The sequence below is a fragment of the Ranitomeya variabilis genome, chromosome 6, assembly GCF_051348905.1.
Source record: "Ranitomeya variabilis isolate aRanVar5 chromosome 6, aRanVar5.hap1, whole genome shotgun sequence".
NCBI lineage: Eukaryota > Metazoa > Chordata > Amphibia > Anura > Dendrobatidae > Ranitomeya > Ranitomeya variabilis.
In genome coordinates this window covers 73,344,215-73,365,284 of record NC_135237.1, presented here as the reverse complement: position 1 = coordinate 73,365,284, position 21,070 = coordinate 73,344,215, and the positions used below count along the sequence as shown (strand labels likewise).

At 43.4% G+C, this 21,070-nt stretch overlaps 1 protein-coding gene across 1 annotated transcript in view; it reads left to right on the top strand.

The window, feature by feature from the left end:
• Positions 1-273: 273 nt before the first annotated feature.
• Positions 274-21,070, top strand: part of GALNT11 (polypeptide N-acetylgalactosaminyltransferase 11) — a 36,181-nt gene continuing 15,384 nt past the window's right edge. Inside the window, exons 1-6 of the mRNA XM_077268645.1 lie at positions 274-356; positions 615-935; positions 9,496-9,619; positions 12,449-12,615; positions 17,104-17,229; positions 18,087-18,336. Of these exons, the coding sequence (XP_077124760.1) occupies positions 653-935; positions 9,496-9,619; positions 12,449-12,615; positions 17,104-17,229; positions 18,087-18,336 (950 nt within the window). The 5' untranslated portion in view covers positions 274-356; positions 615-652. The remainder of the gene's footprint in view (positions 357-614; positions 936-9,495; positions 9,620-12,448; positions 12,616-17,103; positions 17,230-18,086; positions 18,337-21,070) is intronic.

The following is a 21,070-nucleotide window of genomic DNA, read 5'->3' as shown; positions in this document are numbered from 1 at the left end:
CATCACACATGCAATAGCATTCAGGGCTCATTTAACATAAAATGACCGATTAAAAAAAAAACCACGAACGACGGCCATTTTCTCGTAGCTCTGAATGAATGCAATCAGGGCGAGCAGACTAAACCAATATGTCTTCCTACAGGGGACGAACATGTGAAGATCAATTCTGCCTCTACAGGACAGCTGAGTGAAGCTCCCAGTGAGCCCCGCCCAGAGGTGACGTCATGCAGCGGATCCCGCCCTTTTTATTTTGCAAACAGCTTTGCTTCAGACACGGCAAGAGAGGAGGCGGGGCTTATGCGTTTTGTCACTCTGTGGGCGGAGACTGCGGCCAGTCACTCTGAAAGGGGCCCCAGGTAAGCTGCTCGGTGAAGGGCCCCGGGGGTCGCAGCGTGGGGCTGCTGGGGGGCTCGGCTGTGGTGGGTGTTAGGCACAGGGCGGCTGTGTGCAGAGTGCAGCCACACAGCAGCCTCCCTGCAGGGTGACCCGGTGACACATGGACATCTGTGTGAGCGGCTGCGGGGGCTCTGCAGGGCACTGAGGGGACATTACTGCTGCTGTGACTTCATGACTTCTTCTGTTTTTCTTAATATTGATCTTTGTGATTCCGGCAGGGACGTGAGAATGGCCCCTGGACCATGCTAGGGTTACCATGGGCAGCGCCGCGCTCCGCTGTTTCTGCTATGGCTGCCTCTTCACCTCTGTGACCTGGACACTTCTGCTCTTTATTTATTTCAACTTTAGCGAAGAGAGCGCCAGCGTCAGACATGTGCCCGTCAAGGGGCTGGAGCCGTACAAGCCGTACCCCAAGAAAATGTCCCCCCGCTTGTCCCGGGGCTCAGCCGGGATGGAGTCCGATGGATCTAACAAGGACCGGGCTGGAGATCACTTAGGAAACTTTGTGGAAACCAACGACAATTTCTCCCCAGAGATGGGTAAGAACACCGCGTCGCATGCGCTTAAACGGGTTGTCCAGGATTTTACAAGAACCCCATTCCCCTTCCATTTATTTTCTTACTCCTTGGGATCAGTGCAGAGTTTCTGCCGCTGTTCCCGGTGTCTGTTATTCTCTGCAGCGCTGATATTACGTCGACGAAAGGCGCTGCAGCCAATCAGTGAGGTCAGTGGCTCTGAGCGGAACACGACATCCACTCAGGCTGCGCTCATTGATTGGCTGCAGCGCTGTTGTCAGTAACAGATATCTGAACCAGTGGCAGACTCTCTGCGTTGGACCTAGGGAGGGGAAGGAGAGTGTGGTATAAAACAAGCACAATCCATCACGGCTCCTGCAGCATTGATCGTTCATATCAGTCCTGTGACCAGTGCTGCTAATCATTGGCCTCAGCGGTATCAGTACTGCCCTGGCTGGACCGCTGTGGCCGGGGAATAATGTGTATGATGTCACCGCTGCAGGGATCACGGCCATAGCCCCAGTGGGTGCAGGGGTGGCAGTCGGCCCCGAATCCTGGAGCCTATAGGCTGTGAAAGGTCATGAGGGGACCAATACTATTAAAGACCAGTTGTTCTTGAGGGGCTTATTGGACATTTTGCACTGGGCCCACAAGCTTCAAGGTATGTGACTGGCAGTGACCACCCGCTGGAGGATTAAGTAGGTGAGGAATGCTTACATTGCATTGTATGGAATGACTATTGTGCATTGTTGCGTTTTATATACCATTTTGATTCTTTGTTCTATAGTTGTAAAACATTTAAAGGGGTATTTAATTGTTGGCAAGAGAAGGTTAAGGGTATGTGCACACTTTGCGGATTCTTCTGCGGATTTTTCCGCTGCGGATTTGGAAAATACGCAGTGCAAAACCGCAGCAGTTTTCACTGCGGATTTTCCTGCGGTTTCTTCTGCGGATTCCTCTGCGGGGTTTCAACAGCACTTTCCTATTGGTGCATGTTGAAAACCGCTGCGGAATCCGCAGAAAGAAGTGACATGCTCCTTCTTTTTTTCTGCAGCGGTTCCGCAATGAATTTTCCGCATCGTGGGCACAGCAGTTTTTGTTTCCCATAGGGTAACATTCAACTGTACCCTGCATGGAAAGCGTCAAATCCGCTGCGGATCCGCAGCAAAAACCGCAAAGTGTGCACGAGCCCTAATAGTTCCAGGCCCAGAAATGTTTGTCAAAATCTTGTTCCCAAAAGTTCATCTTGGAGAGTGAGAGAGGGGATCAAGTTTGTGTGCATATGACTGTAGAGCTGGCCATAGACATGAGATGGTTATCTGCAGATGATTGGCAGATCCAGCTAAATCTGGTGAGATCCCTACAATCTGATTTCTGTAGAGGTTGCATTAGGCTTACTTCAGCCATCCAGGTGTGACTGTTGGGGACGAGTCAGACGACCATACAACTTGGATGAGGATCGCAATGCTTGGACTGGCCGGCGGCTCCCCCAACCCAAGTGTGTCTGAATAGAAAAACATGCTCAGAAGAGCCACCGGCCAGTCCAGCCATTGCTTTGCGATTCTCTTCCTAGTTATATGGCCATCTAACGCTTCCCTTAGAGTACAAACCATGATTTCCCATCCACAGGTCTCCTGACAACAGCTTGATATAAACCCACAGGAGACGCGTGGGTCAGGAGACGCGTGGGTCAGGAGACGCGTGGGTCAGGAGACGCAGCATCACTGTGGGTCTGAGCATCACTGTCCATACTTCTACTGCGTTTCAGAGAAGACTGAAATCGAACTTAAAGGAGATTTTTCACCTTTTGGGGCAATTTTTTTTATACTCAAATGCAGGTATTAGAGGCCAAATACATATATATATATTTTTTTTAAAAAATTGGTTTTCCTTAAAAATGTTGCACTATTTTACTGTTACAGGCTCTTAGTTTCCCTTGGTCTGTGTTCATAAATAAGGTGAGAAGAGTTAACTCCCCATCAGTCCATCATAGCGGGTCGACTGACGGATTCTCAGTTGGCTCATTCTGCAGCCAGCAAAAGACAGCAGTGCAATGTACAGGCTCTAAAAGGCAAATGGATCAACATTTTTAATAAAACCAATTTGCACAAATTGTTTTTAGCCTAAAATACATGCATTTAAGTAACAAAAAACACTCTTTAAGGCCCCCATACACAGAATAAATTCGACTGAGCCCACTGAGATTGTTGGGCTCGGCTGACAGTCTAATGTGTATGGGAACTTCCCAACTATATTAAATGATAGCACACACAAGGGAAATAATGTAGGAAGTTTGCGGGCGATGTTTGCATTGGTTTGTCAGCTGGGGGGCACAGGTCAGATCTGGGAACCAGGTGAGAGCAGGCTCGAACTGGCTATCAGGAGAACAGGAGAATCCTCCGGTGGGCCACCACCCTCTTAATTGAGCAGTACTTGGCACAATACAATTGATTCATTATGAACAGACAAAGGTTGTATTCGTGAATGAGGATAAAGTCATATTTACATGTAGCTGAAAACTGGGGTCCTGGAGCTGATGTTACCCCAGTCCAACATTGGGTGAGAGGGTTGTTTGCATGGAGCTGGTGGCACCTGAAGATGAGCAGAGACTATGACGGAGGTATGGAAGTCATGAGTAAGCGCTGCTTGCCTCAAGCTCTGGAGTTGTTAGAGTAGAAGTAGTCAGCACGGCTGGCACGGGTCCTAGTCACCGCTAATCTGCCACAGAGAAATTGGCACTAGATAAATGAGATCAGTCATACCTGGGTTGTAGCTCCGGAAATGCACAGCATTCGCCCATGCCGGCTACTGATACCTGAACCTACTAGTGTGATTTCTACATGGATGATTTGCACTTAATTAAAAAAAAAATAACACTCTGTATTTTCAGCTTTTCTGATTCTGTGTAATGTATTTTTCCTATATATGTTCGATTTGAACTATTAAAGAGACGGACATCACGCCACCTTTCCTCTGTTAACTACTAGAAGACACTTTTTTTTTAGAAGGTTTTATTGGTATGTCAGATCTAAAGTTTTGCAATATTTCTCCACTCTTCCTCATATACTGGAGTCCTGAGTACGTCAAATGAGCATATGAAAAGGGATAAGTGCGACTACCCCTTTAAGTGGCATCAAGTCCATTTTGACTTCTAGCTACAATTGGTTAAGGTGCCAACAGCCCCTTTTACAGCCTATTGTAAATGCTGAGCAGATTTGTAGGGAATTGGATTTTCCTTACAGCATGTTGTCCTTTGCTCCTAAGGCGAGTATCTCCATAGTAAGAGATCTGTTATTCATGCCGTCCTCTGTTATATTTTTTGTAAGCTGCTAAAGTGTTCTCTGTCACATTATCTATCATTCATATCGCACACCACTTTAAAGGGAATCTGTCAGTATGCTCCACCCCTCTAAGCCATTTATATGGGCATGTAGGTCATAGGAAGCTGAATAAAATGATACCTTGATATCTGCGATTCGATGTTTTATTCCAGAGAAATCCACGTTTTTCTTATATGTAAATGAACTGTTAAGATCTATGGGCTGGTCATAGATCTCCCCGAAAATCTGCCTCCAGAGTCTAATTTACATGAAGTGGCAGTTACCAGTATGATGTGTAATGGCCGCTTTCCTAATCTCCCTGCATGTGTGAATATAAGGGCTCGTACACACTACTGTATAACTCAGGCAAATGTTATCTGTGGTTTTGATGGATAGCACTTGTCCCCATGTTATACTATGGAGCCATACATGTGTCCAATAATTTTTTTTATTTTTTTTTCTTCAATCGGGCCCAGTTGGTCACATGGAAATAATATCACAACATGCAAGATTTGCCTCTGATAATCGGAGGACACTTGACTATTCATATTTATGGTTCTGTGGAAAACATCGGACCACACTTGGATGACATCTGAGTGTGGTCCAATTTTTACAGTCATACTGAATGGAGAAGATGGAGAATTTTTTTTTTTCAATAATTGGACTGATTCTCTCAGTTGGGAGAAAGATGGACATTTGACCCTAACCTAACTGACACATCTGCAGGTTCCTCTCCGCTTCCATCTCACAGCCAGACAGTGTGCAATAGTGTTGGAATACAGCAGAGCTGTGAGAGCTACAGCTGCCAACATGTTTGTTATGCAACAAAGTTCAGTTCTACTCTTCTGTGTTAGTTATATGTCTCACCCTGGTAAGTCCACCTTTTATTAGAAATAATCCTCTCTGGGGGAGATCATTGTCCGGTCCATAGTCTGGAACAACTCATCTACATGTTTTAAAAAAAAGAAATCCGTGGATTTCTCTGTAATAAGACGTCAGATCACAGATATCAAGATATCACTTTATTCAGCTTTTTATCACCTACATGCCCATATAGACAGCTCTGACAGATTCCCGCTAACCATTTACCACTGCTAAAACTTTTATAAGCGTCGTATGAAAAAAAGCACAATCTGAGAGCACTGCCTAAATCTGTTTTTAGGGTGTATTCACACATTGTGGTCACGTAGCAGTTTTTGCAGCAATTATGAAAGGACCACCCATGTCCAGCTGTCGTGGAGGCCCAAACTACCAAGGTCCGACCGCATCGGAGGTACGGCGTCCAATTTAGTTCACTTCTTCGCCATCAGGGGTTCTGCCTCTTTCTAGATTCCTGTGATACTGTACCGCCACGGGTCATGAAATCGTGGGGGACTAGTAAGCTCCCTAGGGTGCCTGGCAGAGGATTGCTGGCACAGAAGTGAACACTGCCCCGATCTGGCTGCCACCGAGGACCGAACTGGACGCTGGACCACGGCATTTCTAATCTTTTTGCTCATCTTTATTTAGAATACTAAAAGGAGTTTTCCCAAATTTTTAGACAGTGTGCGAACAGTAGAGAATGTTATAAAATAATGATATAATTAACCCTTGAATTCCCCCTTTTCGCTAGCTGCCCCAGTAATGATGTCCTGTCATATGCTATACAGAAAAACACCTCTGCTGAACCAATGATTGACACATGCACAATTAGTCCCTACTGTTTCATCACTTTCCTTACTCTTTGACCACTTTTTAAAAATTGTGGAGGCCTCATTTAATCAGAATGGTTTATTAAAGGGGTATTCCAACCTTTTACATTTATGGAATTGCAATAAATGTCTGATAGATGTGACACTATGAAAACCCACGTGCTGAGGAGACCACAGCATCTAGGTGGAGAATGAGCGGCGAGTTAGCAGCACATTTACTTCTATGAGAATTTAGGAAGCGGTCGAGCAGTTACTCTCCACATAGCTGGGACCTGCATTTATCGGAAATTTATGGCAAATCACCCCCCCCTAAAAAATGCCCCTTCAAAACTGTAATGTGAGTGAATTGTCCAATAAAGTATCCTGTAGCCAGTGATTTGGGGCCTCCTGTGACTACAACCCGTTTGTTTTGATAACAAATAACGTGGTTTTAAGACCACCATGGCTGAGTGTATGGAAATAGGCCGCACTTATGTATGTATCTGACCACATGGAAATTTGGAATAAACCAGGCTGGACAAACAGTCTCCACATATCTAAGTAATAGCAGTCGCCAAAAGGCAAACCACTTTCCTGGCAAGCCCTGGCTGTCTTGTGTCTCCGTTTTAGTTTCCTAACAAGTATTTGAACATCCATTTTGCTCTTTCTTCTCCCACAATGACGCATTACACAGGTGGATGAGACCTCCTGTTGTCACCCAGTGCATGGACGTCTTCAATGTACAGAACCAGAAGAAAACACAGACTTCATCATTTCAGGACAAAATTCGTATGATGAATCTCTGGATTTCACTGTGGTTTTTCTGTTTAAAAAGGGAAATTCTGTAAAGAGGAAGCAAAATCTTGCCATTTTCACTGAACATAGACTGTCGCCTAACATCATGTTCACGGGCTCTTAATCAGAACAATCTTCTTGTGCGGTATAAACAGGCAGAGAATAATGTACGGCTGCCCAGAACGGCAGATCCACTCCTGATCTCTCAGAAAGTATCTGATCTGCAGTACCCAGCAGAGGCTGCTACGCATTGAACTAAGCTGTGCTCTTCAATACGTTTCATTGTTTACATCCTGCAGAGCTTTAAACAGCGGATTTGAGGAGGTGCAGGGGGTCAAACTCCACCAAAGCATAAGTCGTGAATATTGTAATATTGCTTGCCTTGACAGCCCCTTTAAGCCTTGCCCCGGTTTGCACAATACTATTGGGACTAAAATAGGACTGAAAAGAGTTTTACAAAAATCAAATAATAATTGGTTACTAGAGGAACACATGTGGCACAGATCTCTAGGAGTAATGCTGTAACGCCTTTCAAAGCAGATGCTCCTTTTCCCTTTGCAAGAGCCCAGATTAAGATTGCGAGCATTGATGTAAGCCTTTGTAAGAGTGTGACCGGAAATTATAAACTGACATGTCACAAAGGGAGCCTTGCCTAAAACCAAAAGCTGTGCAAGTCATTTCTTCTGACGAGTCCAGCTCTTTCATTTACAGGGACTGCTACTTCTTATATCCTCATATATTATGGGTTAGATTCAGTCTACGTTCAGTATGTGGAGGAGGATTTTTAGTTCTTTTTGTGGCTTTGCTATTAAGTTACGTTCTTTATTTGGACCATCGTGCCACGTGTGTGTGGACCATGCAATGTGTATTTTGTTATATTATGCACTGATCAACATCGAAATTGCAACACCAAGAAGGAAGAGTTGTGGAATTATGGAAAACACAGGATCGATGGACATATTAATGATCTGCAAACTAAAAATAGAAACAGCATTTTCAGAAACATCTCAATTATTCAGTACTGAGTATGAGCACCAGATGCAGAAACACCCACACGTGGCTTCTATCAGTGAGGTTATTAATGGTTGTCTGACAAATGTTCTGCTACACTGAACACACTGGGGCAAATCATCAAGATCTGCTGCTGGCAGCTCCCTTTGCAATTGCTGATCAATGACATCCCAGATGTGCTTGATGGGAGACAAGTCTCGAGACGCTGCAGGCCATGGTAGCATGTTTAGGCAACCCAAGCTGCTCACAGCAACATGTGGCCTGCGGTTGTTGTGTTGATTTAGCAAAACCACTGGTTCCATGATTCATCCTTTATGTACTGGAAAATGAACATCACACACAAAGTATAAGGTCTATCAGAGTCTACACAAACCATCAGAAGGTGTTTGTGCAACATTGGCTATGAGCCAGACATCCCGCTAAAGGTGTTCCATTGACCTCACACTCCAACCTCTCCACCATGGCCAAGACCAAAGAGCTGTCTACGGACACCAGGGACAAAATTGTAGATCTGTACAAGGCTGGGATGGATTACAGGGTAAGTAGGCAAGCAGCTTGGTAAGAGGGTATCAACTGTTGGCACAATTATTAGAATATGGAAGAAACCCAAGATAATTCTCAATTTTCCTCAGTTTGGGGCTCCATGCAAGATCTCGCCTCGTGGGGTAAGGATGATTCTGAGAGGTCAGGAATCAGCCCAGAACTACATGGGAGGACTTGGTCAGTAACCTGAAGAAAGCTGGGACCACAGTCTCAAACATTACCTTTAGTAACACAGTATGCCATCATGGCGCGCAATGTCCCCCTGCTCTCACCAGCACATGTCCAGGCCCGTTTGAAGTTCGCCAATGACCATCTGGATGACCAGAGAAGGCATGGGAAACAGTCATGTGGTCAGATGAGACCAAAATAGAACTTTTTGGTATTAACTCCACTTGCATGTATGGGAGAAGGACTAGTACAACCCAAAGGACACCATCCCATCCGTGAAGCATGGTGGGGGAAACCTCATATTTTGGTGGTGCTTTTCTGCAAAGGGGACAGGAAGACTGCCCCGTATTGAAGGGAGGATGGATGAGGTCATGTATTACGAGATTTTGGCCGGCAACCTCCTTCCCTCAGTAAAATCATTGAACATGGGTCATGGCTGGGACCTTCCAGTATGACAATGACCCGAAACACACAGCCAGGGCAGCTAAGGAGTGGCTCCATAAGAAGCATTTTAAGGTACTGCAGTGGCTTAACCAGTCTCCAGACCTGAACTCAATAGAAAATCTTTGGCAAACTCAATGTTGCCCAGTGGCTGCTCCGATACCTGAAAGATCTGGACAATATCTGTATGGAGGAGTGGGCCAAAATCCCCTCTGCAGTGTGTGCAAACTTGGTCAAGAACTACAGGAAACGTCTGACCTCTGTAATTGCAAACAAAGGTTTCTGTACCAAATATTAAGTTCTGTTTTTCTATTGTATCAAATACTTAATTTCATACAATTACATAATTAATTAGCATTTTAAGGTCATACAATGTGATTTTTCTGGATTTTTATTTTTAGATTCTGTCAAAGTCGAAGTGTGCGTACAATAAAAAAATTACAGACCTCTCCAATCTTTATCAGTGGGAAAACTTGCAAAATAGTCCGTGTATCGGATACTTATTTTCCCCACTGTTTGTGCCTGGGATATATAATGTTTATCTTTTTATTTGGTTTTGCATAAACTTGTCCGATAGTAACACCTTTCTCTTTCCCAGTCGTTTGTGCTATTAATATATTTTATGCTTTCTGATAGGTATGATCTTCAATGAACAAGACCAGGATGTGCGGGATGTTGGCTATCAGAAGCATGCCTTCAATATGCTGATCAGTAACAGACTGGGCTATCACAGAGACATTCCAGACACCAGGGATCCCAAGTATGTTTCTAGTCCTGTATTATGTGGTCAGTGCATAAATCATATTCATTACTGCAGAAGAAAAATCCCTGCCGTGTAAAGTAGAGGCCAACTATCAGTGTTGTGATTGTAAGAGGAGCAGGAGGAGTTTTTGGTAGTTCAGTAAATGCAGACGTCTGATGGATCAGAGTCAGGTTGTAGCACATATTGCTGTGTGTAAATTAATCATTACGTAGGCAGGGTTGATGTGATTACTATAGTGTGGTGCATTGTATCGGGTCTTGTTTTGTGAGTTCACTGAAGCCACTGCCAAAGAATCATAGAATCATAGAATGTTGGAAGGGACCTCCTGGGTCATCTGCTCCAACCCCCTGCTTGTTTCTATTATCTAATCTGTGTCTCCTCCCATTCCGTTTCATCCCATTGCTTCTAGTCTTTCCTTGTGCAAATGAGAATAAAGATGCTCCTACAGTGTGACAGCCCTTGAGATATTTGTAGACAGCTATTCAGTCTCCTCTGTCTTCTTTTTTGCAAGCTAAAGAAGACTTTCCTGATTATGTAGGATTGGATCTGATCCCAACCATTGTGCCTATATGAAGCTACTGAGAGCGCACAACGCCTGTTTGTTACTGCTCAGCTTCTCATAGACGTCTGTGGGCTACATTGAACTCCCACAGAAAGCTATGAGAAAACGAACATGTGCAAATCGCTGCAGGGCGGAAAAAGGGAATTCATCCTGCACAGACTTAATCAAGAGCAGGACAACATTACATCCTAAAAAACTGCAATATTATTTTTTTGAGTGAATTACAAAGTAGCTTTATTTAAAACAAATAAATATATATATAGAGAGAGAGAGAGCAAGAAAACATCTTTAAAGCTCTCCAGTTTGTTTTTTTATTTATCTCATCATTTGTGAGGGCAGTACATAATAGACAGGTAGAAGTTGATCTCCATTTCATAGACTTTCTTTTGTATCAGATCTGCTACCTTCGGTTATGTCTGAACAAGTGTAATCGTGCAGCCGCACGATTTGTATAGTTACAGTGAAGTTAAATAGGTTTTTAGTGCAAAAGTTCATAGTGGCAGAAGCACCTTGATTTTAGTTAAATGGACAGTCACAGGATATACCCCTTTAAATTGAGGAAACTAGCTGATGGCTTGTATTGTTTTTTTTCTGTTTTGTTTTCCTTTAGGGAATGGGAAAAAAAAAAGATGAAATCATCCATAGATAGTAACTTACTAATATAGTTCTATAAGCCCAGGTTCTGCCATCATGGTTGCTGCTTTTTCCCAGTCCCATCGCTTTGCTTGGATCGTTGTGGAAAGGGATCTAGTTTACTGCTTATTTTAATAGCTAAGTCAGCCCACTTGTCCATCTTTGCTTTGGCTGGGACAAAGAAAGGGTCTGGCTTAGCTGCTGATGCTTATTTTCTGTGGAAAACCATTTAAAGTGTTTGACCTCCATTAAAAACTCTACCAACACTGTGGATGGGGTGAAAGTAACAAAATGATGGATATTCACCTGTTATCACCCATGTCGATACAGCGCAGGCTGTTCCACTGGTGGTTATAAGATTTGGCGGCCAGATGTATACATCAATGTGTACGAATGGCTGGAGTTGCTAGCAGACGAGCGGTGGGGGTGCCGGGTGTCGGACTTCCACTGGTCTATTGATGGTAAATCCTGATCATGGGTTGTCAATATTATATGCACAGAGAACCCTTTAAATAGTACACATTTAGGTGAAATAACCTGGTGCTCCTCTGGGATGTAGTGTATCATGTACACACGGTTCATCTATAAGAATGGACGCTTGTGTGCTACATTTGTAGGCTTTCCGATGTGACAGGATGCAACAGCTGAGTATCACATGTCAGCGGCACATTCCACAATTCTATAATCTATACATCTTTTATAACAGCTGCTTTTTCTGATAAATTCCTTCCCAAACACCCAAACATCTGCAGAGCATTTTTAGTGCAATTTTAAATTTTTGTGATGTAACCTCTGTGACCCACAATTTGCAACCCAGACCCCACCATGAAAGACACAATCTCTTCCATAGCACTCACTGGTGGCAGTATACATGGCTGATGAGTGTAGTTGGAATGTTACAATGGTGGCTTTGTTACGGGATGCTCCAGATACTGACATGAAGGCTCTGCTTGCGGATTTGCTTTATGTGATGTCTGTAGCAGGTTACTGTGGATTTATTTGCAGAATAAATACGAAGTACCCATGTTTATTCTGCCTGCATATTACCCCCAAATTAAAAAAACCTTTTTGTTAATATGGAGTATTGCGTTTATAGATCTCCTCCTATAGTAAAGGTACCTTCACACTCAGCAACTTTACAACGAGAACGACAACGATCCGTGACGTTGCAGCGTCCTGGTTAGCGATCTCGTTGTGTTTGACACGCAGCAGCGATCTGGGTCCCGCTGTGCCATCGCTGGTCGGAGCTAGAAGTCCAGAACTTTATTTGGTCGTCAGATCGGCGTGTATCGTCGTGTTTGACAGCAAAAGCAACGATGCCAGCAATGTATTACATGGAGCTAACGACCTGCGAGAACGATAAGTGAGTCACCGCTACGTCACAGGATCGCTCCTGCATCGTTCTGGAGCTGCTGTGTTTGACGTCTCTACAGCGACCTAAACAGCGACGCTGTGCAGCGATCTAGTTTAGATCGGCTCGTTGTCTATATCGCCGCAGCGTCGCTGAGTGTGACGGTACCTTTAGGTAGAAAAAGACTAAGGGGTTCTGTCAAAAGTTGAAAATGGTAATGACCTATTTTATCTTTGGATCTATCTGACTTTCTTCATTAACATGATGTTTGTTTTGGCAGGTGTGCTAAAAAGATTTACCCCACAGAACTGCCCCTCGCCAGCATTGTGATCTGCTTCTACAACGAGGCCTTTTCTGCTCTTCTGAGAACAGTCCATAGCGTATTAGACCGCACGCCGCCCAGTCTTCTACAGGAAATCGTACTGGTGGATGATAACAGTGATCTAGGTGAGAACTGCCATAGGGATGGGACGCTTAGCTAGCAGTCACACTCTGTTAACAATATTAAATCATATAAACGATGGTACAAAAGCCGTCTGGCTGGAGTCTAGTGTTCGACCTAGTGGGCAATGTGAAAATGGCAAGAGATATATATATATATATATATATATATATATATATATATATATATATATATATATATATATATATATATATATATATATATATATATATATATAGTGCCTACAAGTAGTATTCAACCCCCTGCAGGTTTAATAAGATGCAAATAAGTTAGAGCCTTCAAACTTCAAACAAGAGCAGGATTTATTAACAGATGCATAAATCTTACAAACCAAAAAGTTTTGTTGCTCAGTTAAATTTTTATAAATTTTAAACATAAAAGTGTGGGTCAATTATTCTTCAACCCCTAGGTTTAATATTTTGTGGAATAACCTTTGTTTGCAATTACAGCTAATAATCGTCTTTTATAAGACCTGATCAGGCCGGCACAGGTCTCTGGAGTTATCTTGGCCCACTCCTCCATGCAGATCTTCTCCAAGTTATCTAGGTTCTTTGGGTGTCTCATGTGGACTTTAATCTTGAGCTCCTTCCACAAGTTTTCAATTGGGTTAAGGTCAGGAGACTGACTAGGCCGCTGCAACACCTTGATTTTTTGCCTCTTGAACCAGGCCTTGGTTTTCTTGGCTGTGTGCTTTGGGTCGTTGTCTTGTTGGAAGATGAAATGACGACCCATCTTAAGATCCTTGATGGAGGAGCGGAGGTTCTTGGCCAAAATCTCCAGGTAGGCCGTGCTATCCATCTTCCCATGGATGCGGACCAGATGGCCAGGCCCCTTGGCTGAGAAACAGCCCAACAGCATGATGCTGCCACCACCGTGCTTGACTGTAGGGATGGTATTCTTGGGGTCATATGCAGTGTCATCCAGTCTCCAAACGTCACGTGTGTGGTTGGCACCAAAGATCTCGATCTTGGTCTCATCAGACCAGAGAACCTTGAACCAGTTAGTCTCAGAGTCCTCCAAGTGATCATGAGCAAACTGTAGACGAGCCTTGACATGACGCTTTGAAAGTAAAGGTACCTTACGGGCTCGTCTGGAACGGAGACCATTGCGGTGGAGTACGTTACTTATGGTATTGACTGAAACCAATGTCCCCACTGCCATGAGATCTTCCCGGAGCTCCTTCCTTGTTGTCATTGGGTTAGCCTTGACTCTTCGGACAATCCTGGCCTCGGCACAGGTGTAAACCTGCTAAATCTGCAGTAGGTAAATGACACAAGATGCACTTTTCACAATTGTTGACTGTTGGTCACCGCTTACCTCCGCCACCTGTACAACAACCCCATATGTAGTACAATGACTGATAACCCCTCTAGACATGGTACATAACACAGGATCCACTTTTTACAATTGGAGCTAGTCACAGCTCACCTCCACCTGCACAATGACTGATAACACCTTTTATATACAGTAGATGACACAGGTTCCACCATTCATAATGGCAACGTCACAGCTCACCTCTTCCTCCTCCCCTTCACAATGACCTTTGCACAGATCAGTGTATCTTCTATACAAGTAAATAGTCTATTGCTGCTAATGTCCATGTGAAGAACATAAAGCATGAGTCTAATATTAAGCCTAGTGGCCATTGTGATAAATGCATTTATTTTAGCTAGTGATATGAAAAAAAACATCACACGTTTTTATAAAATAAATTTACCAGAAAAGCTTGATTTTAACAATAGGTCATTTTTGATGATGGCTTCCCTTTCAGATTATTTTTTGTGCTTTATTATGATGGTGAATTCTCACATTTATTAAGCAGTAAAAATATCTTTGTCAGTACAGATGGAATAATGTTGTCACTCCTATGATCCTTAATTATCTGGTCATTTTTAGTGCTTGATGGTAATCTGGTTGGAATATTTTGTACGATAATTAGAGATGTGACGTTCTGCTGAATGTTTTTGTCCATTGTGTGTCCTCGCTTCCAGCTGCACAAGCCCCAGAGACAGAGAATAATCAGCAGCTGCTCAGTAGGTGGAGGTCAGCCTGATGACCACCCGTGTGTACGGAATTAGACTTTAATGTTGTGGGGTTTTGTTGGCTCTGGGTCTCATATGCACTTACATGACGGGCTCAGGCAAACAGCTGTACAAAAGGGGTCTGTAATAGGGCTTCCATACAGGTACATAAGCCCTTTACAAAGCGTTTAGATCAGTATTCAGGTGTAAAAAGCTTTGAAAAGTAAAAAATGTTGGCGGAACTCGAGTCACGCCTTTTTTGTCCAGCTCTGGGACGGTGATTTGTTGGCTATGCCACATATGTTCCTCCAATCCCTGCTGCACACACAGAGGCACCCGTCACTTGTCAGATGCTCCTGGTTCTTAAAAATGCAACCCCCCCCCTAGTGACTCATGAGCCTCGCACTTCACCCTGCCCCCTCATCAAGACTGACGTAAAGATCGCTAATCCCTGGCCCAGATTTTCTGTTTGGATGAAAATAGCCGTAATAAAAAAGACATTGGCCCAATGCTCTGCCATACCCGTTTTGTACTAGTGTGCTTGAGCCTCGTTGTTGGCCACCATCACAAATCATTTTCGCTCTTAAAGGGTTATTCTCTACTTCTTTAATGGCTAAAATTGCTTAGGGCGTGAAAAAACAAGCGAGATTGCCATTTACTTGTTATTACAAATCCTTTGTTATCAAAATGTAGACATTTTTTATTTTGTTTACTGCTCATTGCCTACGAAACCAGCAATTTGTGCAGTCTATCATATGTGGCCGGTCTTCTAGGCAAGGAGCGCTGTGCTGGAAGCTCTTTTCTCTAGAGCCTGTAAGCGCTGCTCTGAAGCTGGCCAAATCGCTGAATTCGGCCGTCTTCGGTGCACCTGCACTCCTCTGATGCTACAGAGATAAAGCTACCTCTGTTCACATGTCAGGCTAGCTGTGCAACCATGCCACTGTTCTGCATTGTCAATGTAAATCAAGAGGGCACTGTTCCCTGGCAATTAGGAAGCCGGGAGGCGGGAGAGCGGAGCGCACCTGACCTAAATGGTGTGACATCCTTTTAGTAAATTAATCCATTTCACCTTTTAAAGATGTTTCCACTCAGTCCAAAATTTCATGAGGGTGTTCCCCAACTTCGCCAAGGAGGTGTTTTATGTCCTCATTTTCCCTATAACACCTAATCGGATTCATTAGGTAACCATATAATGCGAGGTTGGGTCAGATCTCCCAGTGTGACAGCAGGGCCTTTCTTCTCGAAGGAGAAGGGTTGTCCTAATGGGAGAACACATGTTTGTCACTATGTGTGTGACACTATTTCCTAGGGGATCAGAAAGCCGTGGCCACTCTTGTCCATGGGTTGTGCTTTGGTTTGCAGCTTAGTGACATTATTTTTCTATTTGCACACAGCCTCTTTAATTAGTACGCTTTTTGGTAAAGTTAGGAGGTGGCCAATATGGATGCCATTGTGTCTTTTTTTTTTTTTTTTCTCCAAAATCTACAACAATAAAATCTGCATAGTTTCACTAATATACTCACCACAGAAAATAAAATAGGACAACAACCCTGAGACTGCGATTACAGCTAAGATTGGGTTGCCACCAATGAAATAAATAACTAGCCTACTTAATGGAAATGCATTCCCAGGTTGTTTCTTGATGGGAGGTGCCCTGAAATGTCACTTTAGGTCAGGTTTATTAACTAGATTGAATGTATAAACTGCTGCAGATGTGAGTAGCGAATGTACTCGGATATCGTCTTATCTGAGCACACTCGGATGTTATCTGACCATCTGGTCGCTCTCGTATATTATGTTCTAGTTCCTGCGGCCGCAGGATTTGCGGCTGTTAGACAGCTTCAACATGTGTGGGTATTGCCTGTTTGTGTCAACATGTGTTGAGGCTGTATAACTGCTGCAAATTATGCAGCCGCAGGGAATCGAAAATAATATACGAGCACAACCAGCGACCAGATGATCAGATAACACCCAAGCATGCTCAGATAAGACGTTATCTGAGCACGTTCGTTGATCACTACTTAATTAGTTATTTCCAGATTACATTCTGGATTAAAGCCTGCCATGTACTTTGGATGGCTGTCAGCTGATGAGTTCTTCTGCCAATCGTTAGTCTGGCAGCAATCTCTGCAGTCTTTCCCATACAGGAGGGCTCACTCAGCTGACTGCTCCTTTGTTTTCTAAGAGAAAGCCGCCGACAGACTTCTCTGCCATTGACTTACGGTATCTCAGGGAAAGCAAAGTGACCAGTAATCAGAAATCGGAAATGCCCGATCGCCATCTCCCCCGACCATCAGTCAACTGTCACTATTACTCATCAGTATCATTGGCTTTGGCTGACATTAGTCTAATAGGTAAGGGGCCTAAGACTATTTTTGACTGATGCAGGATTAGCTGAACTTTCAGCTGCTGGTGAATGCAGAATGTTAACAAAAACTCCTTCTTTGGCAGGTGATTTGAAGGGGCCATTGGAGGATTACATTAAAGAAAACCTACCCAACAAGGTGAAACTGGTGAGAAACAAACAGAGGGAAGGACTTATTCGTGGAAGGATGGTTGGAGCTTCTCATGCAACTGGTAAGAATGCTTTAGACCAATCGCTTGTCATTGCCAACCTGACTATCAGGAATGATCACTGGGAAAATCTGTGACCGGCCTTTAATGTCGCCTTGAGCTTTCACGTTAATGGCTTTCTGTGACCTATGTGGCTGGCGTGGGTTTGACCAGGCCTAGAGGGTTTTATGTTACCGGCTCTCTACTCCTGCTAATCGGGTGAGGGGCGTAAGGAGAGGGTCACCTGCTATGTCTATATGTCCCAATAGACCCAAATTCAAAGGTACAAGCATGTAAAGGAAAGAGACAATTGCTTTGAGCATATTACTGGCTCAAAATAATGGTTGTCCTGTTTGTTGTGAATTTCACTATTGATTTAAGTAAAATTTCTTTAAGAAATTATTCTGTTTTTCATATTTATGACCTTCATGTAGGACATCAATAACAGATTGGTGGGGGCCCCGACTCTTGGCACCCAATTTATAGACTGTTTGAAGAGGCTGCAGCAACCTCGTGAGATGTGCTCCTCCATGGGTTCTTATGTGTGCTATAGTTGATGAACGAATAAATTCACAGGACCCTGCTCCAGCAGCTAGGTCAGTAGTCCATGGCCGTTGGGTGGGAGCCCTACAAACAATGACGTTGCCCCAGGCCAGCTAACCAAGAGGAGTCCAGGTTGGCAGAATGTTCCCAGGGCTCCCATCTACCGGCCACTGACTATTAACGTGGCCGCTGGACCAAGGTTCTGCTAATTAATTTCTTCATTTCTACCTTTAACAACTACCCTCTGTGTGTGATTATGTAAGTGGGAAATGTTTCAAGTAGCTTTTAATGTTCTCCCCACCTTGTAGATGCCTACCATTTCTCTTCTGTACTTTCAGGTGATGTTCTGGTGTTTCTGGACAGTCACTGTGAGGTTAATGAGATGTGGTTACAGCCTCTACTTACTCCCATCAAGGAAAATCGAAAGACTGTGGTGTGTCCAGTCATTGACATCATCAGCGCTGACACCCTAATGTACAGCTCGTCCCCCGTGGTGCGCGGTGGATTTAATTGGGGTCTGCACTTTAAATGGGACCCGGTTCCCATGTCTGAGCTAGGAGGTCCTGATGGGTTCACTGCTCCTTTTCGGTAATGGTTTAATATTTCATGGTCAATTATTTTGCACGTAAAAATTTAGAATAATCTTTACAGATAAATTAGGATTCAGTCCTGATTTACAGATTGCGAACTCCTCTACAAAATGCCAAAGTAAGACAGAAATGAATCGACATCAGGCGGTTACCTTCGTGGTTAAACCCCTAAATTTGTTTTCCTCTTGTAAAGCTGTACAACACAAGAAGCGTTCTCATCGGGTTCCTATAACTTTGTGTCCCAGATCGGATGCATACAGGACTCTGCTGCCAAGGGGTCTCGTAGCAAATGTCTGGCAGAGATGTCAATGTGAATACTTGACCTGACTCTTTGTATCTGGAATGTAAAGGATTCATTTGACCAAGAAATGGATAGTATTTGAGTCTTACTAGCTGGATTGTTTATTGGAAAATGTTATGTGGTTTTGTTGGCGGCGAATCTGTAGCGCTGTAAATTCACTCCTGCAATATGGAAGTGTTTTTTTTTTACTTTCCAGAATTGAGCTGCGCAAAAAAAATAAAAATACTTCCCAGAGGTCCTCAACACGGGAAGGTCATCTGGTTTTTATCCACCTTACAATTACATTGAAAGTAATAATTACCAGTAGAAAACAAAGTCTTTGATAATGTTGTTGGCACATGGAAATGATACGTTATGGACAAGGTTTAGGGGATCCAACGCTGCGCTAGATTACTATAAATTTGGCGCATGTCGTCATTTAGAGCGGTTGGTTAAGCAATGTCAACTGTTCACGGGCTAGATATATAATTCTTGGGGTTCCTACTGCTGAGATCTGCGCCCATCTCCAGGACAAAGGAATCAAAGTGAGTGAATAAAACAGTAGTGAGCATGCGCGACCACCACTCCTCAAGGCCGTGAATGGATTGGTGGTCACACTTGGTCAGTATTGCTCCATTCGCAAATTTGCTATAGGGTTACACTGACATTTTCATTCAGGAACGTTATTCTTGAAGCAGTGGCGGAGCTGAGCACGTGTATGGCTAGGTTCACATCGCGTTAGTGCCATACGTTTAACGGATACCTTAATCGGATACGCTGATGCCCAAAATCGCTTTTTTGCTACAATCGCATTAACGCATGGTACCATTGCATTGGCATGCGTTAGCAATAGGGGTCTATGCACAGCGAACGCGTCCGTGTCCGTTCGCTGTGCGTTAGACCTAACGTACCCGAAAACGCGGTAAACCATGTTCGAGGGTGCGTCACAAAGTAATGCGTCATCACTAACGCATGCTGATTTTGACATGCGTTAGGATGCGTTACAATAATGTAAGTTTATGGGCGCGTTAACTGATCCGTTACATTGCGTTAGTGCTGCTAAGTAACGGATCTGTTAAACGGATTGCCCTAACGCATTGTGAACCTACCCTATGTATCATGCAGTATTGGATAAGAAGCATTGCAGTCTCCTCTTCCGATACAAATACAGTCCTTGTGCCTTCATTAAAGGGACAACATGTGGCTGCTTCCTTCCATAAACAGCACCCACCCTTGCCCACGGGCCGTGTCCAGACATTGGAGCTCACTCGCGTGGTCCTGAATGGGACATAGGTGCCATTGCAGATGCAGCCCATGGCAATTAGTGGCCCTGTTTCTGGAAGGGATATTAAAGTGCATGTATCATCAGCAAATTAATATTTTTAAATCCAGTTTTCGTGTTTTTAAATGTATTTTAACACATTTTGGCATTGTTTTATTTCTCTTTCAATATCACAATCTGTGTGTGTGGGTGTATATGTATATATATATGTATATATATATATGTATATATATATGTATATGTATATATATATATATGTGTATATATATATATATATATATATATATATATATATATGTGTATATATATATGTGTGTATATATATATATATATATATATATATATATGTGTATATATATATATATATATATATATATATATATATATATGTATATATATGTATATATATATATATATATATATATATATATATATATATATATATATATATATATATATATATATATATATATATATATATATATATATATATATATATATGTATATATATATGTATATATATATATGTATATAATTCAAATTCAAATTCAAAGAAGCTTTATTGGCAGGACCAAACACACATCAGTTTTGCCAAAGCAAGTGTATAAAGGCAATAGGAATAGGGACTGTGGGGATGTTGGGTAGGAGCTGTAGGGAAGGTGGATGGGGGCAGATCCAGGGTGGGGGCTGTAGTCCATGGCATAGGGGAGGTGGATGGGGCAGATCCAGGGTGGGGGCTATAGTCCATGGCATAGGGAAGGTGGATGGGGGCAGATCCATTGTGGGGGCTATAGTCCATGGCATCATGGCTGTCTTTCTCGCAGTCTATGACATTCGTTCACATACCGCGCTGCTATCTCCACTGCTCTCTCTTCTTCTCCCAGCAGGATATATGTCTTCTCTTCCTCCTTCATGGTGATGAAATCTGGGAAGAGATCGGAGAGTCTCCTGAAGTGAGTGTCCCTCACTGCTGAGTATTTGGGGCAGTGTAGCAGGAAGTGGGTTTCGTCCTCTATGGCCTCCTGATCACAGTGTTGGCACAGTCTTTCCTCCCTGGGCTTGTAGTTCTGCCTGTGTCGGCCACATTCGATGGCCAGACTGTGGGCACTGAGTCTATATCGGCTAAGGATCTTGCGATCTCTGGGGTCCGGGAGTTTCTCCAGATATGGA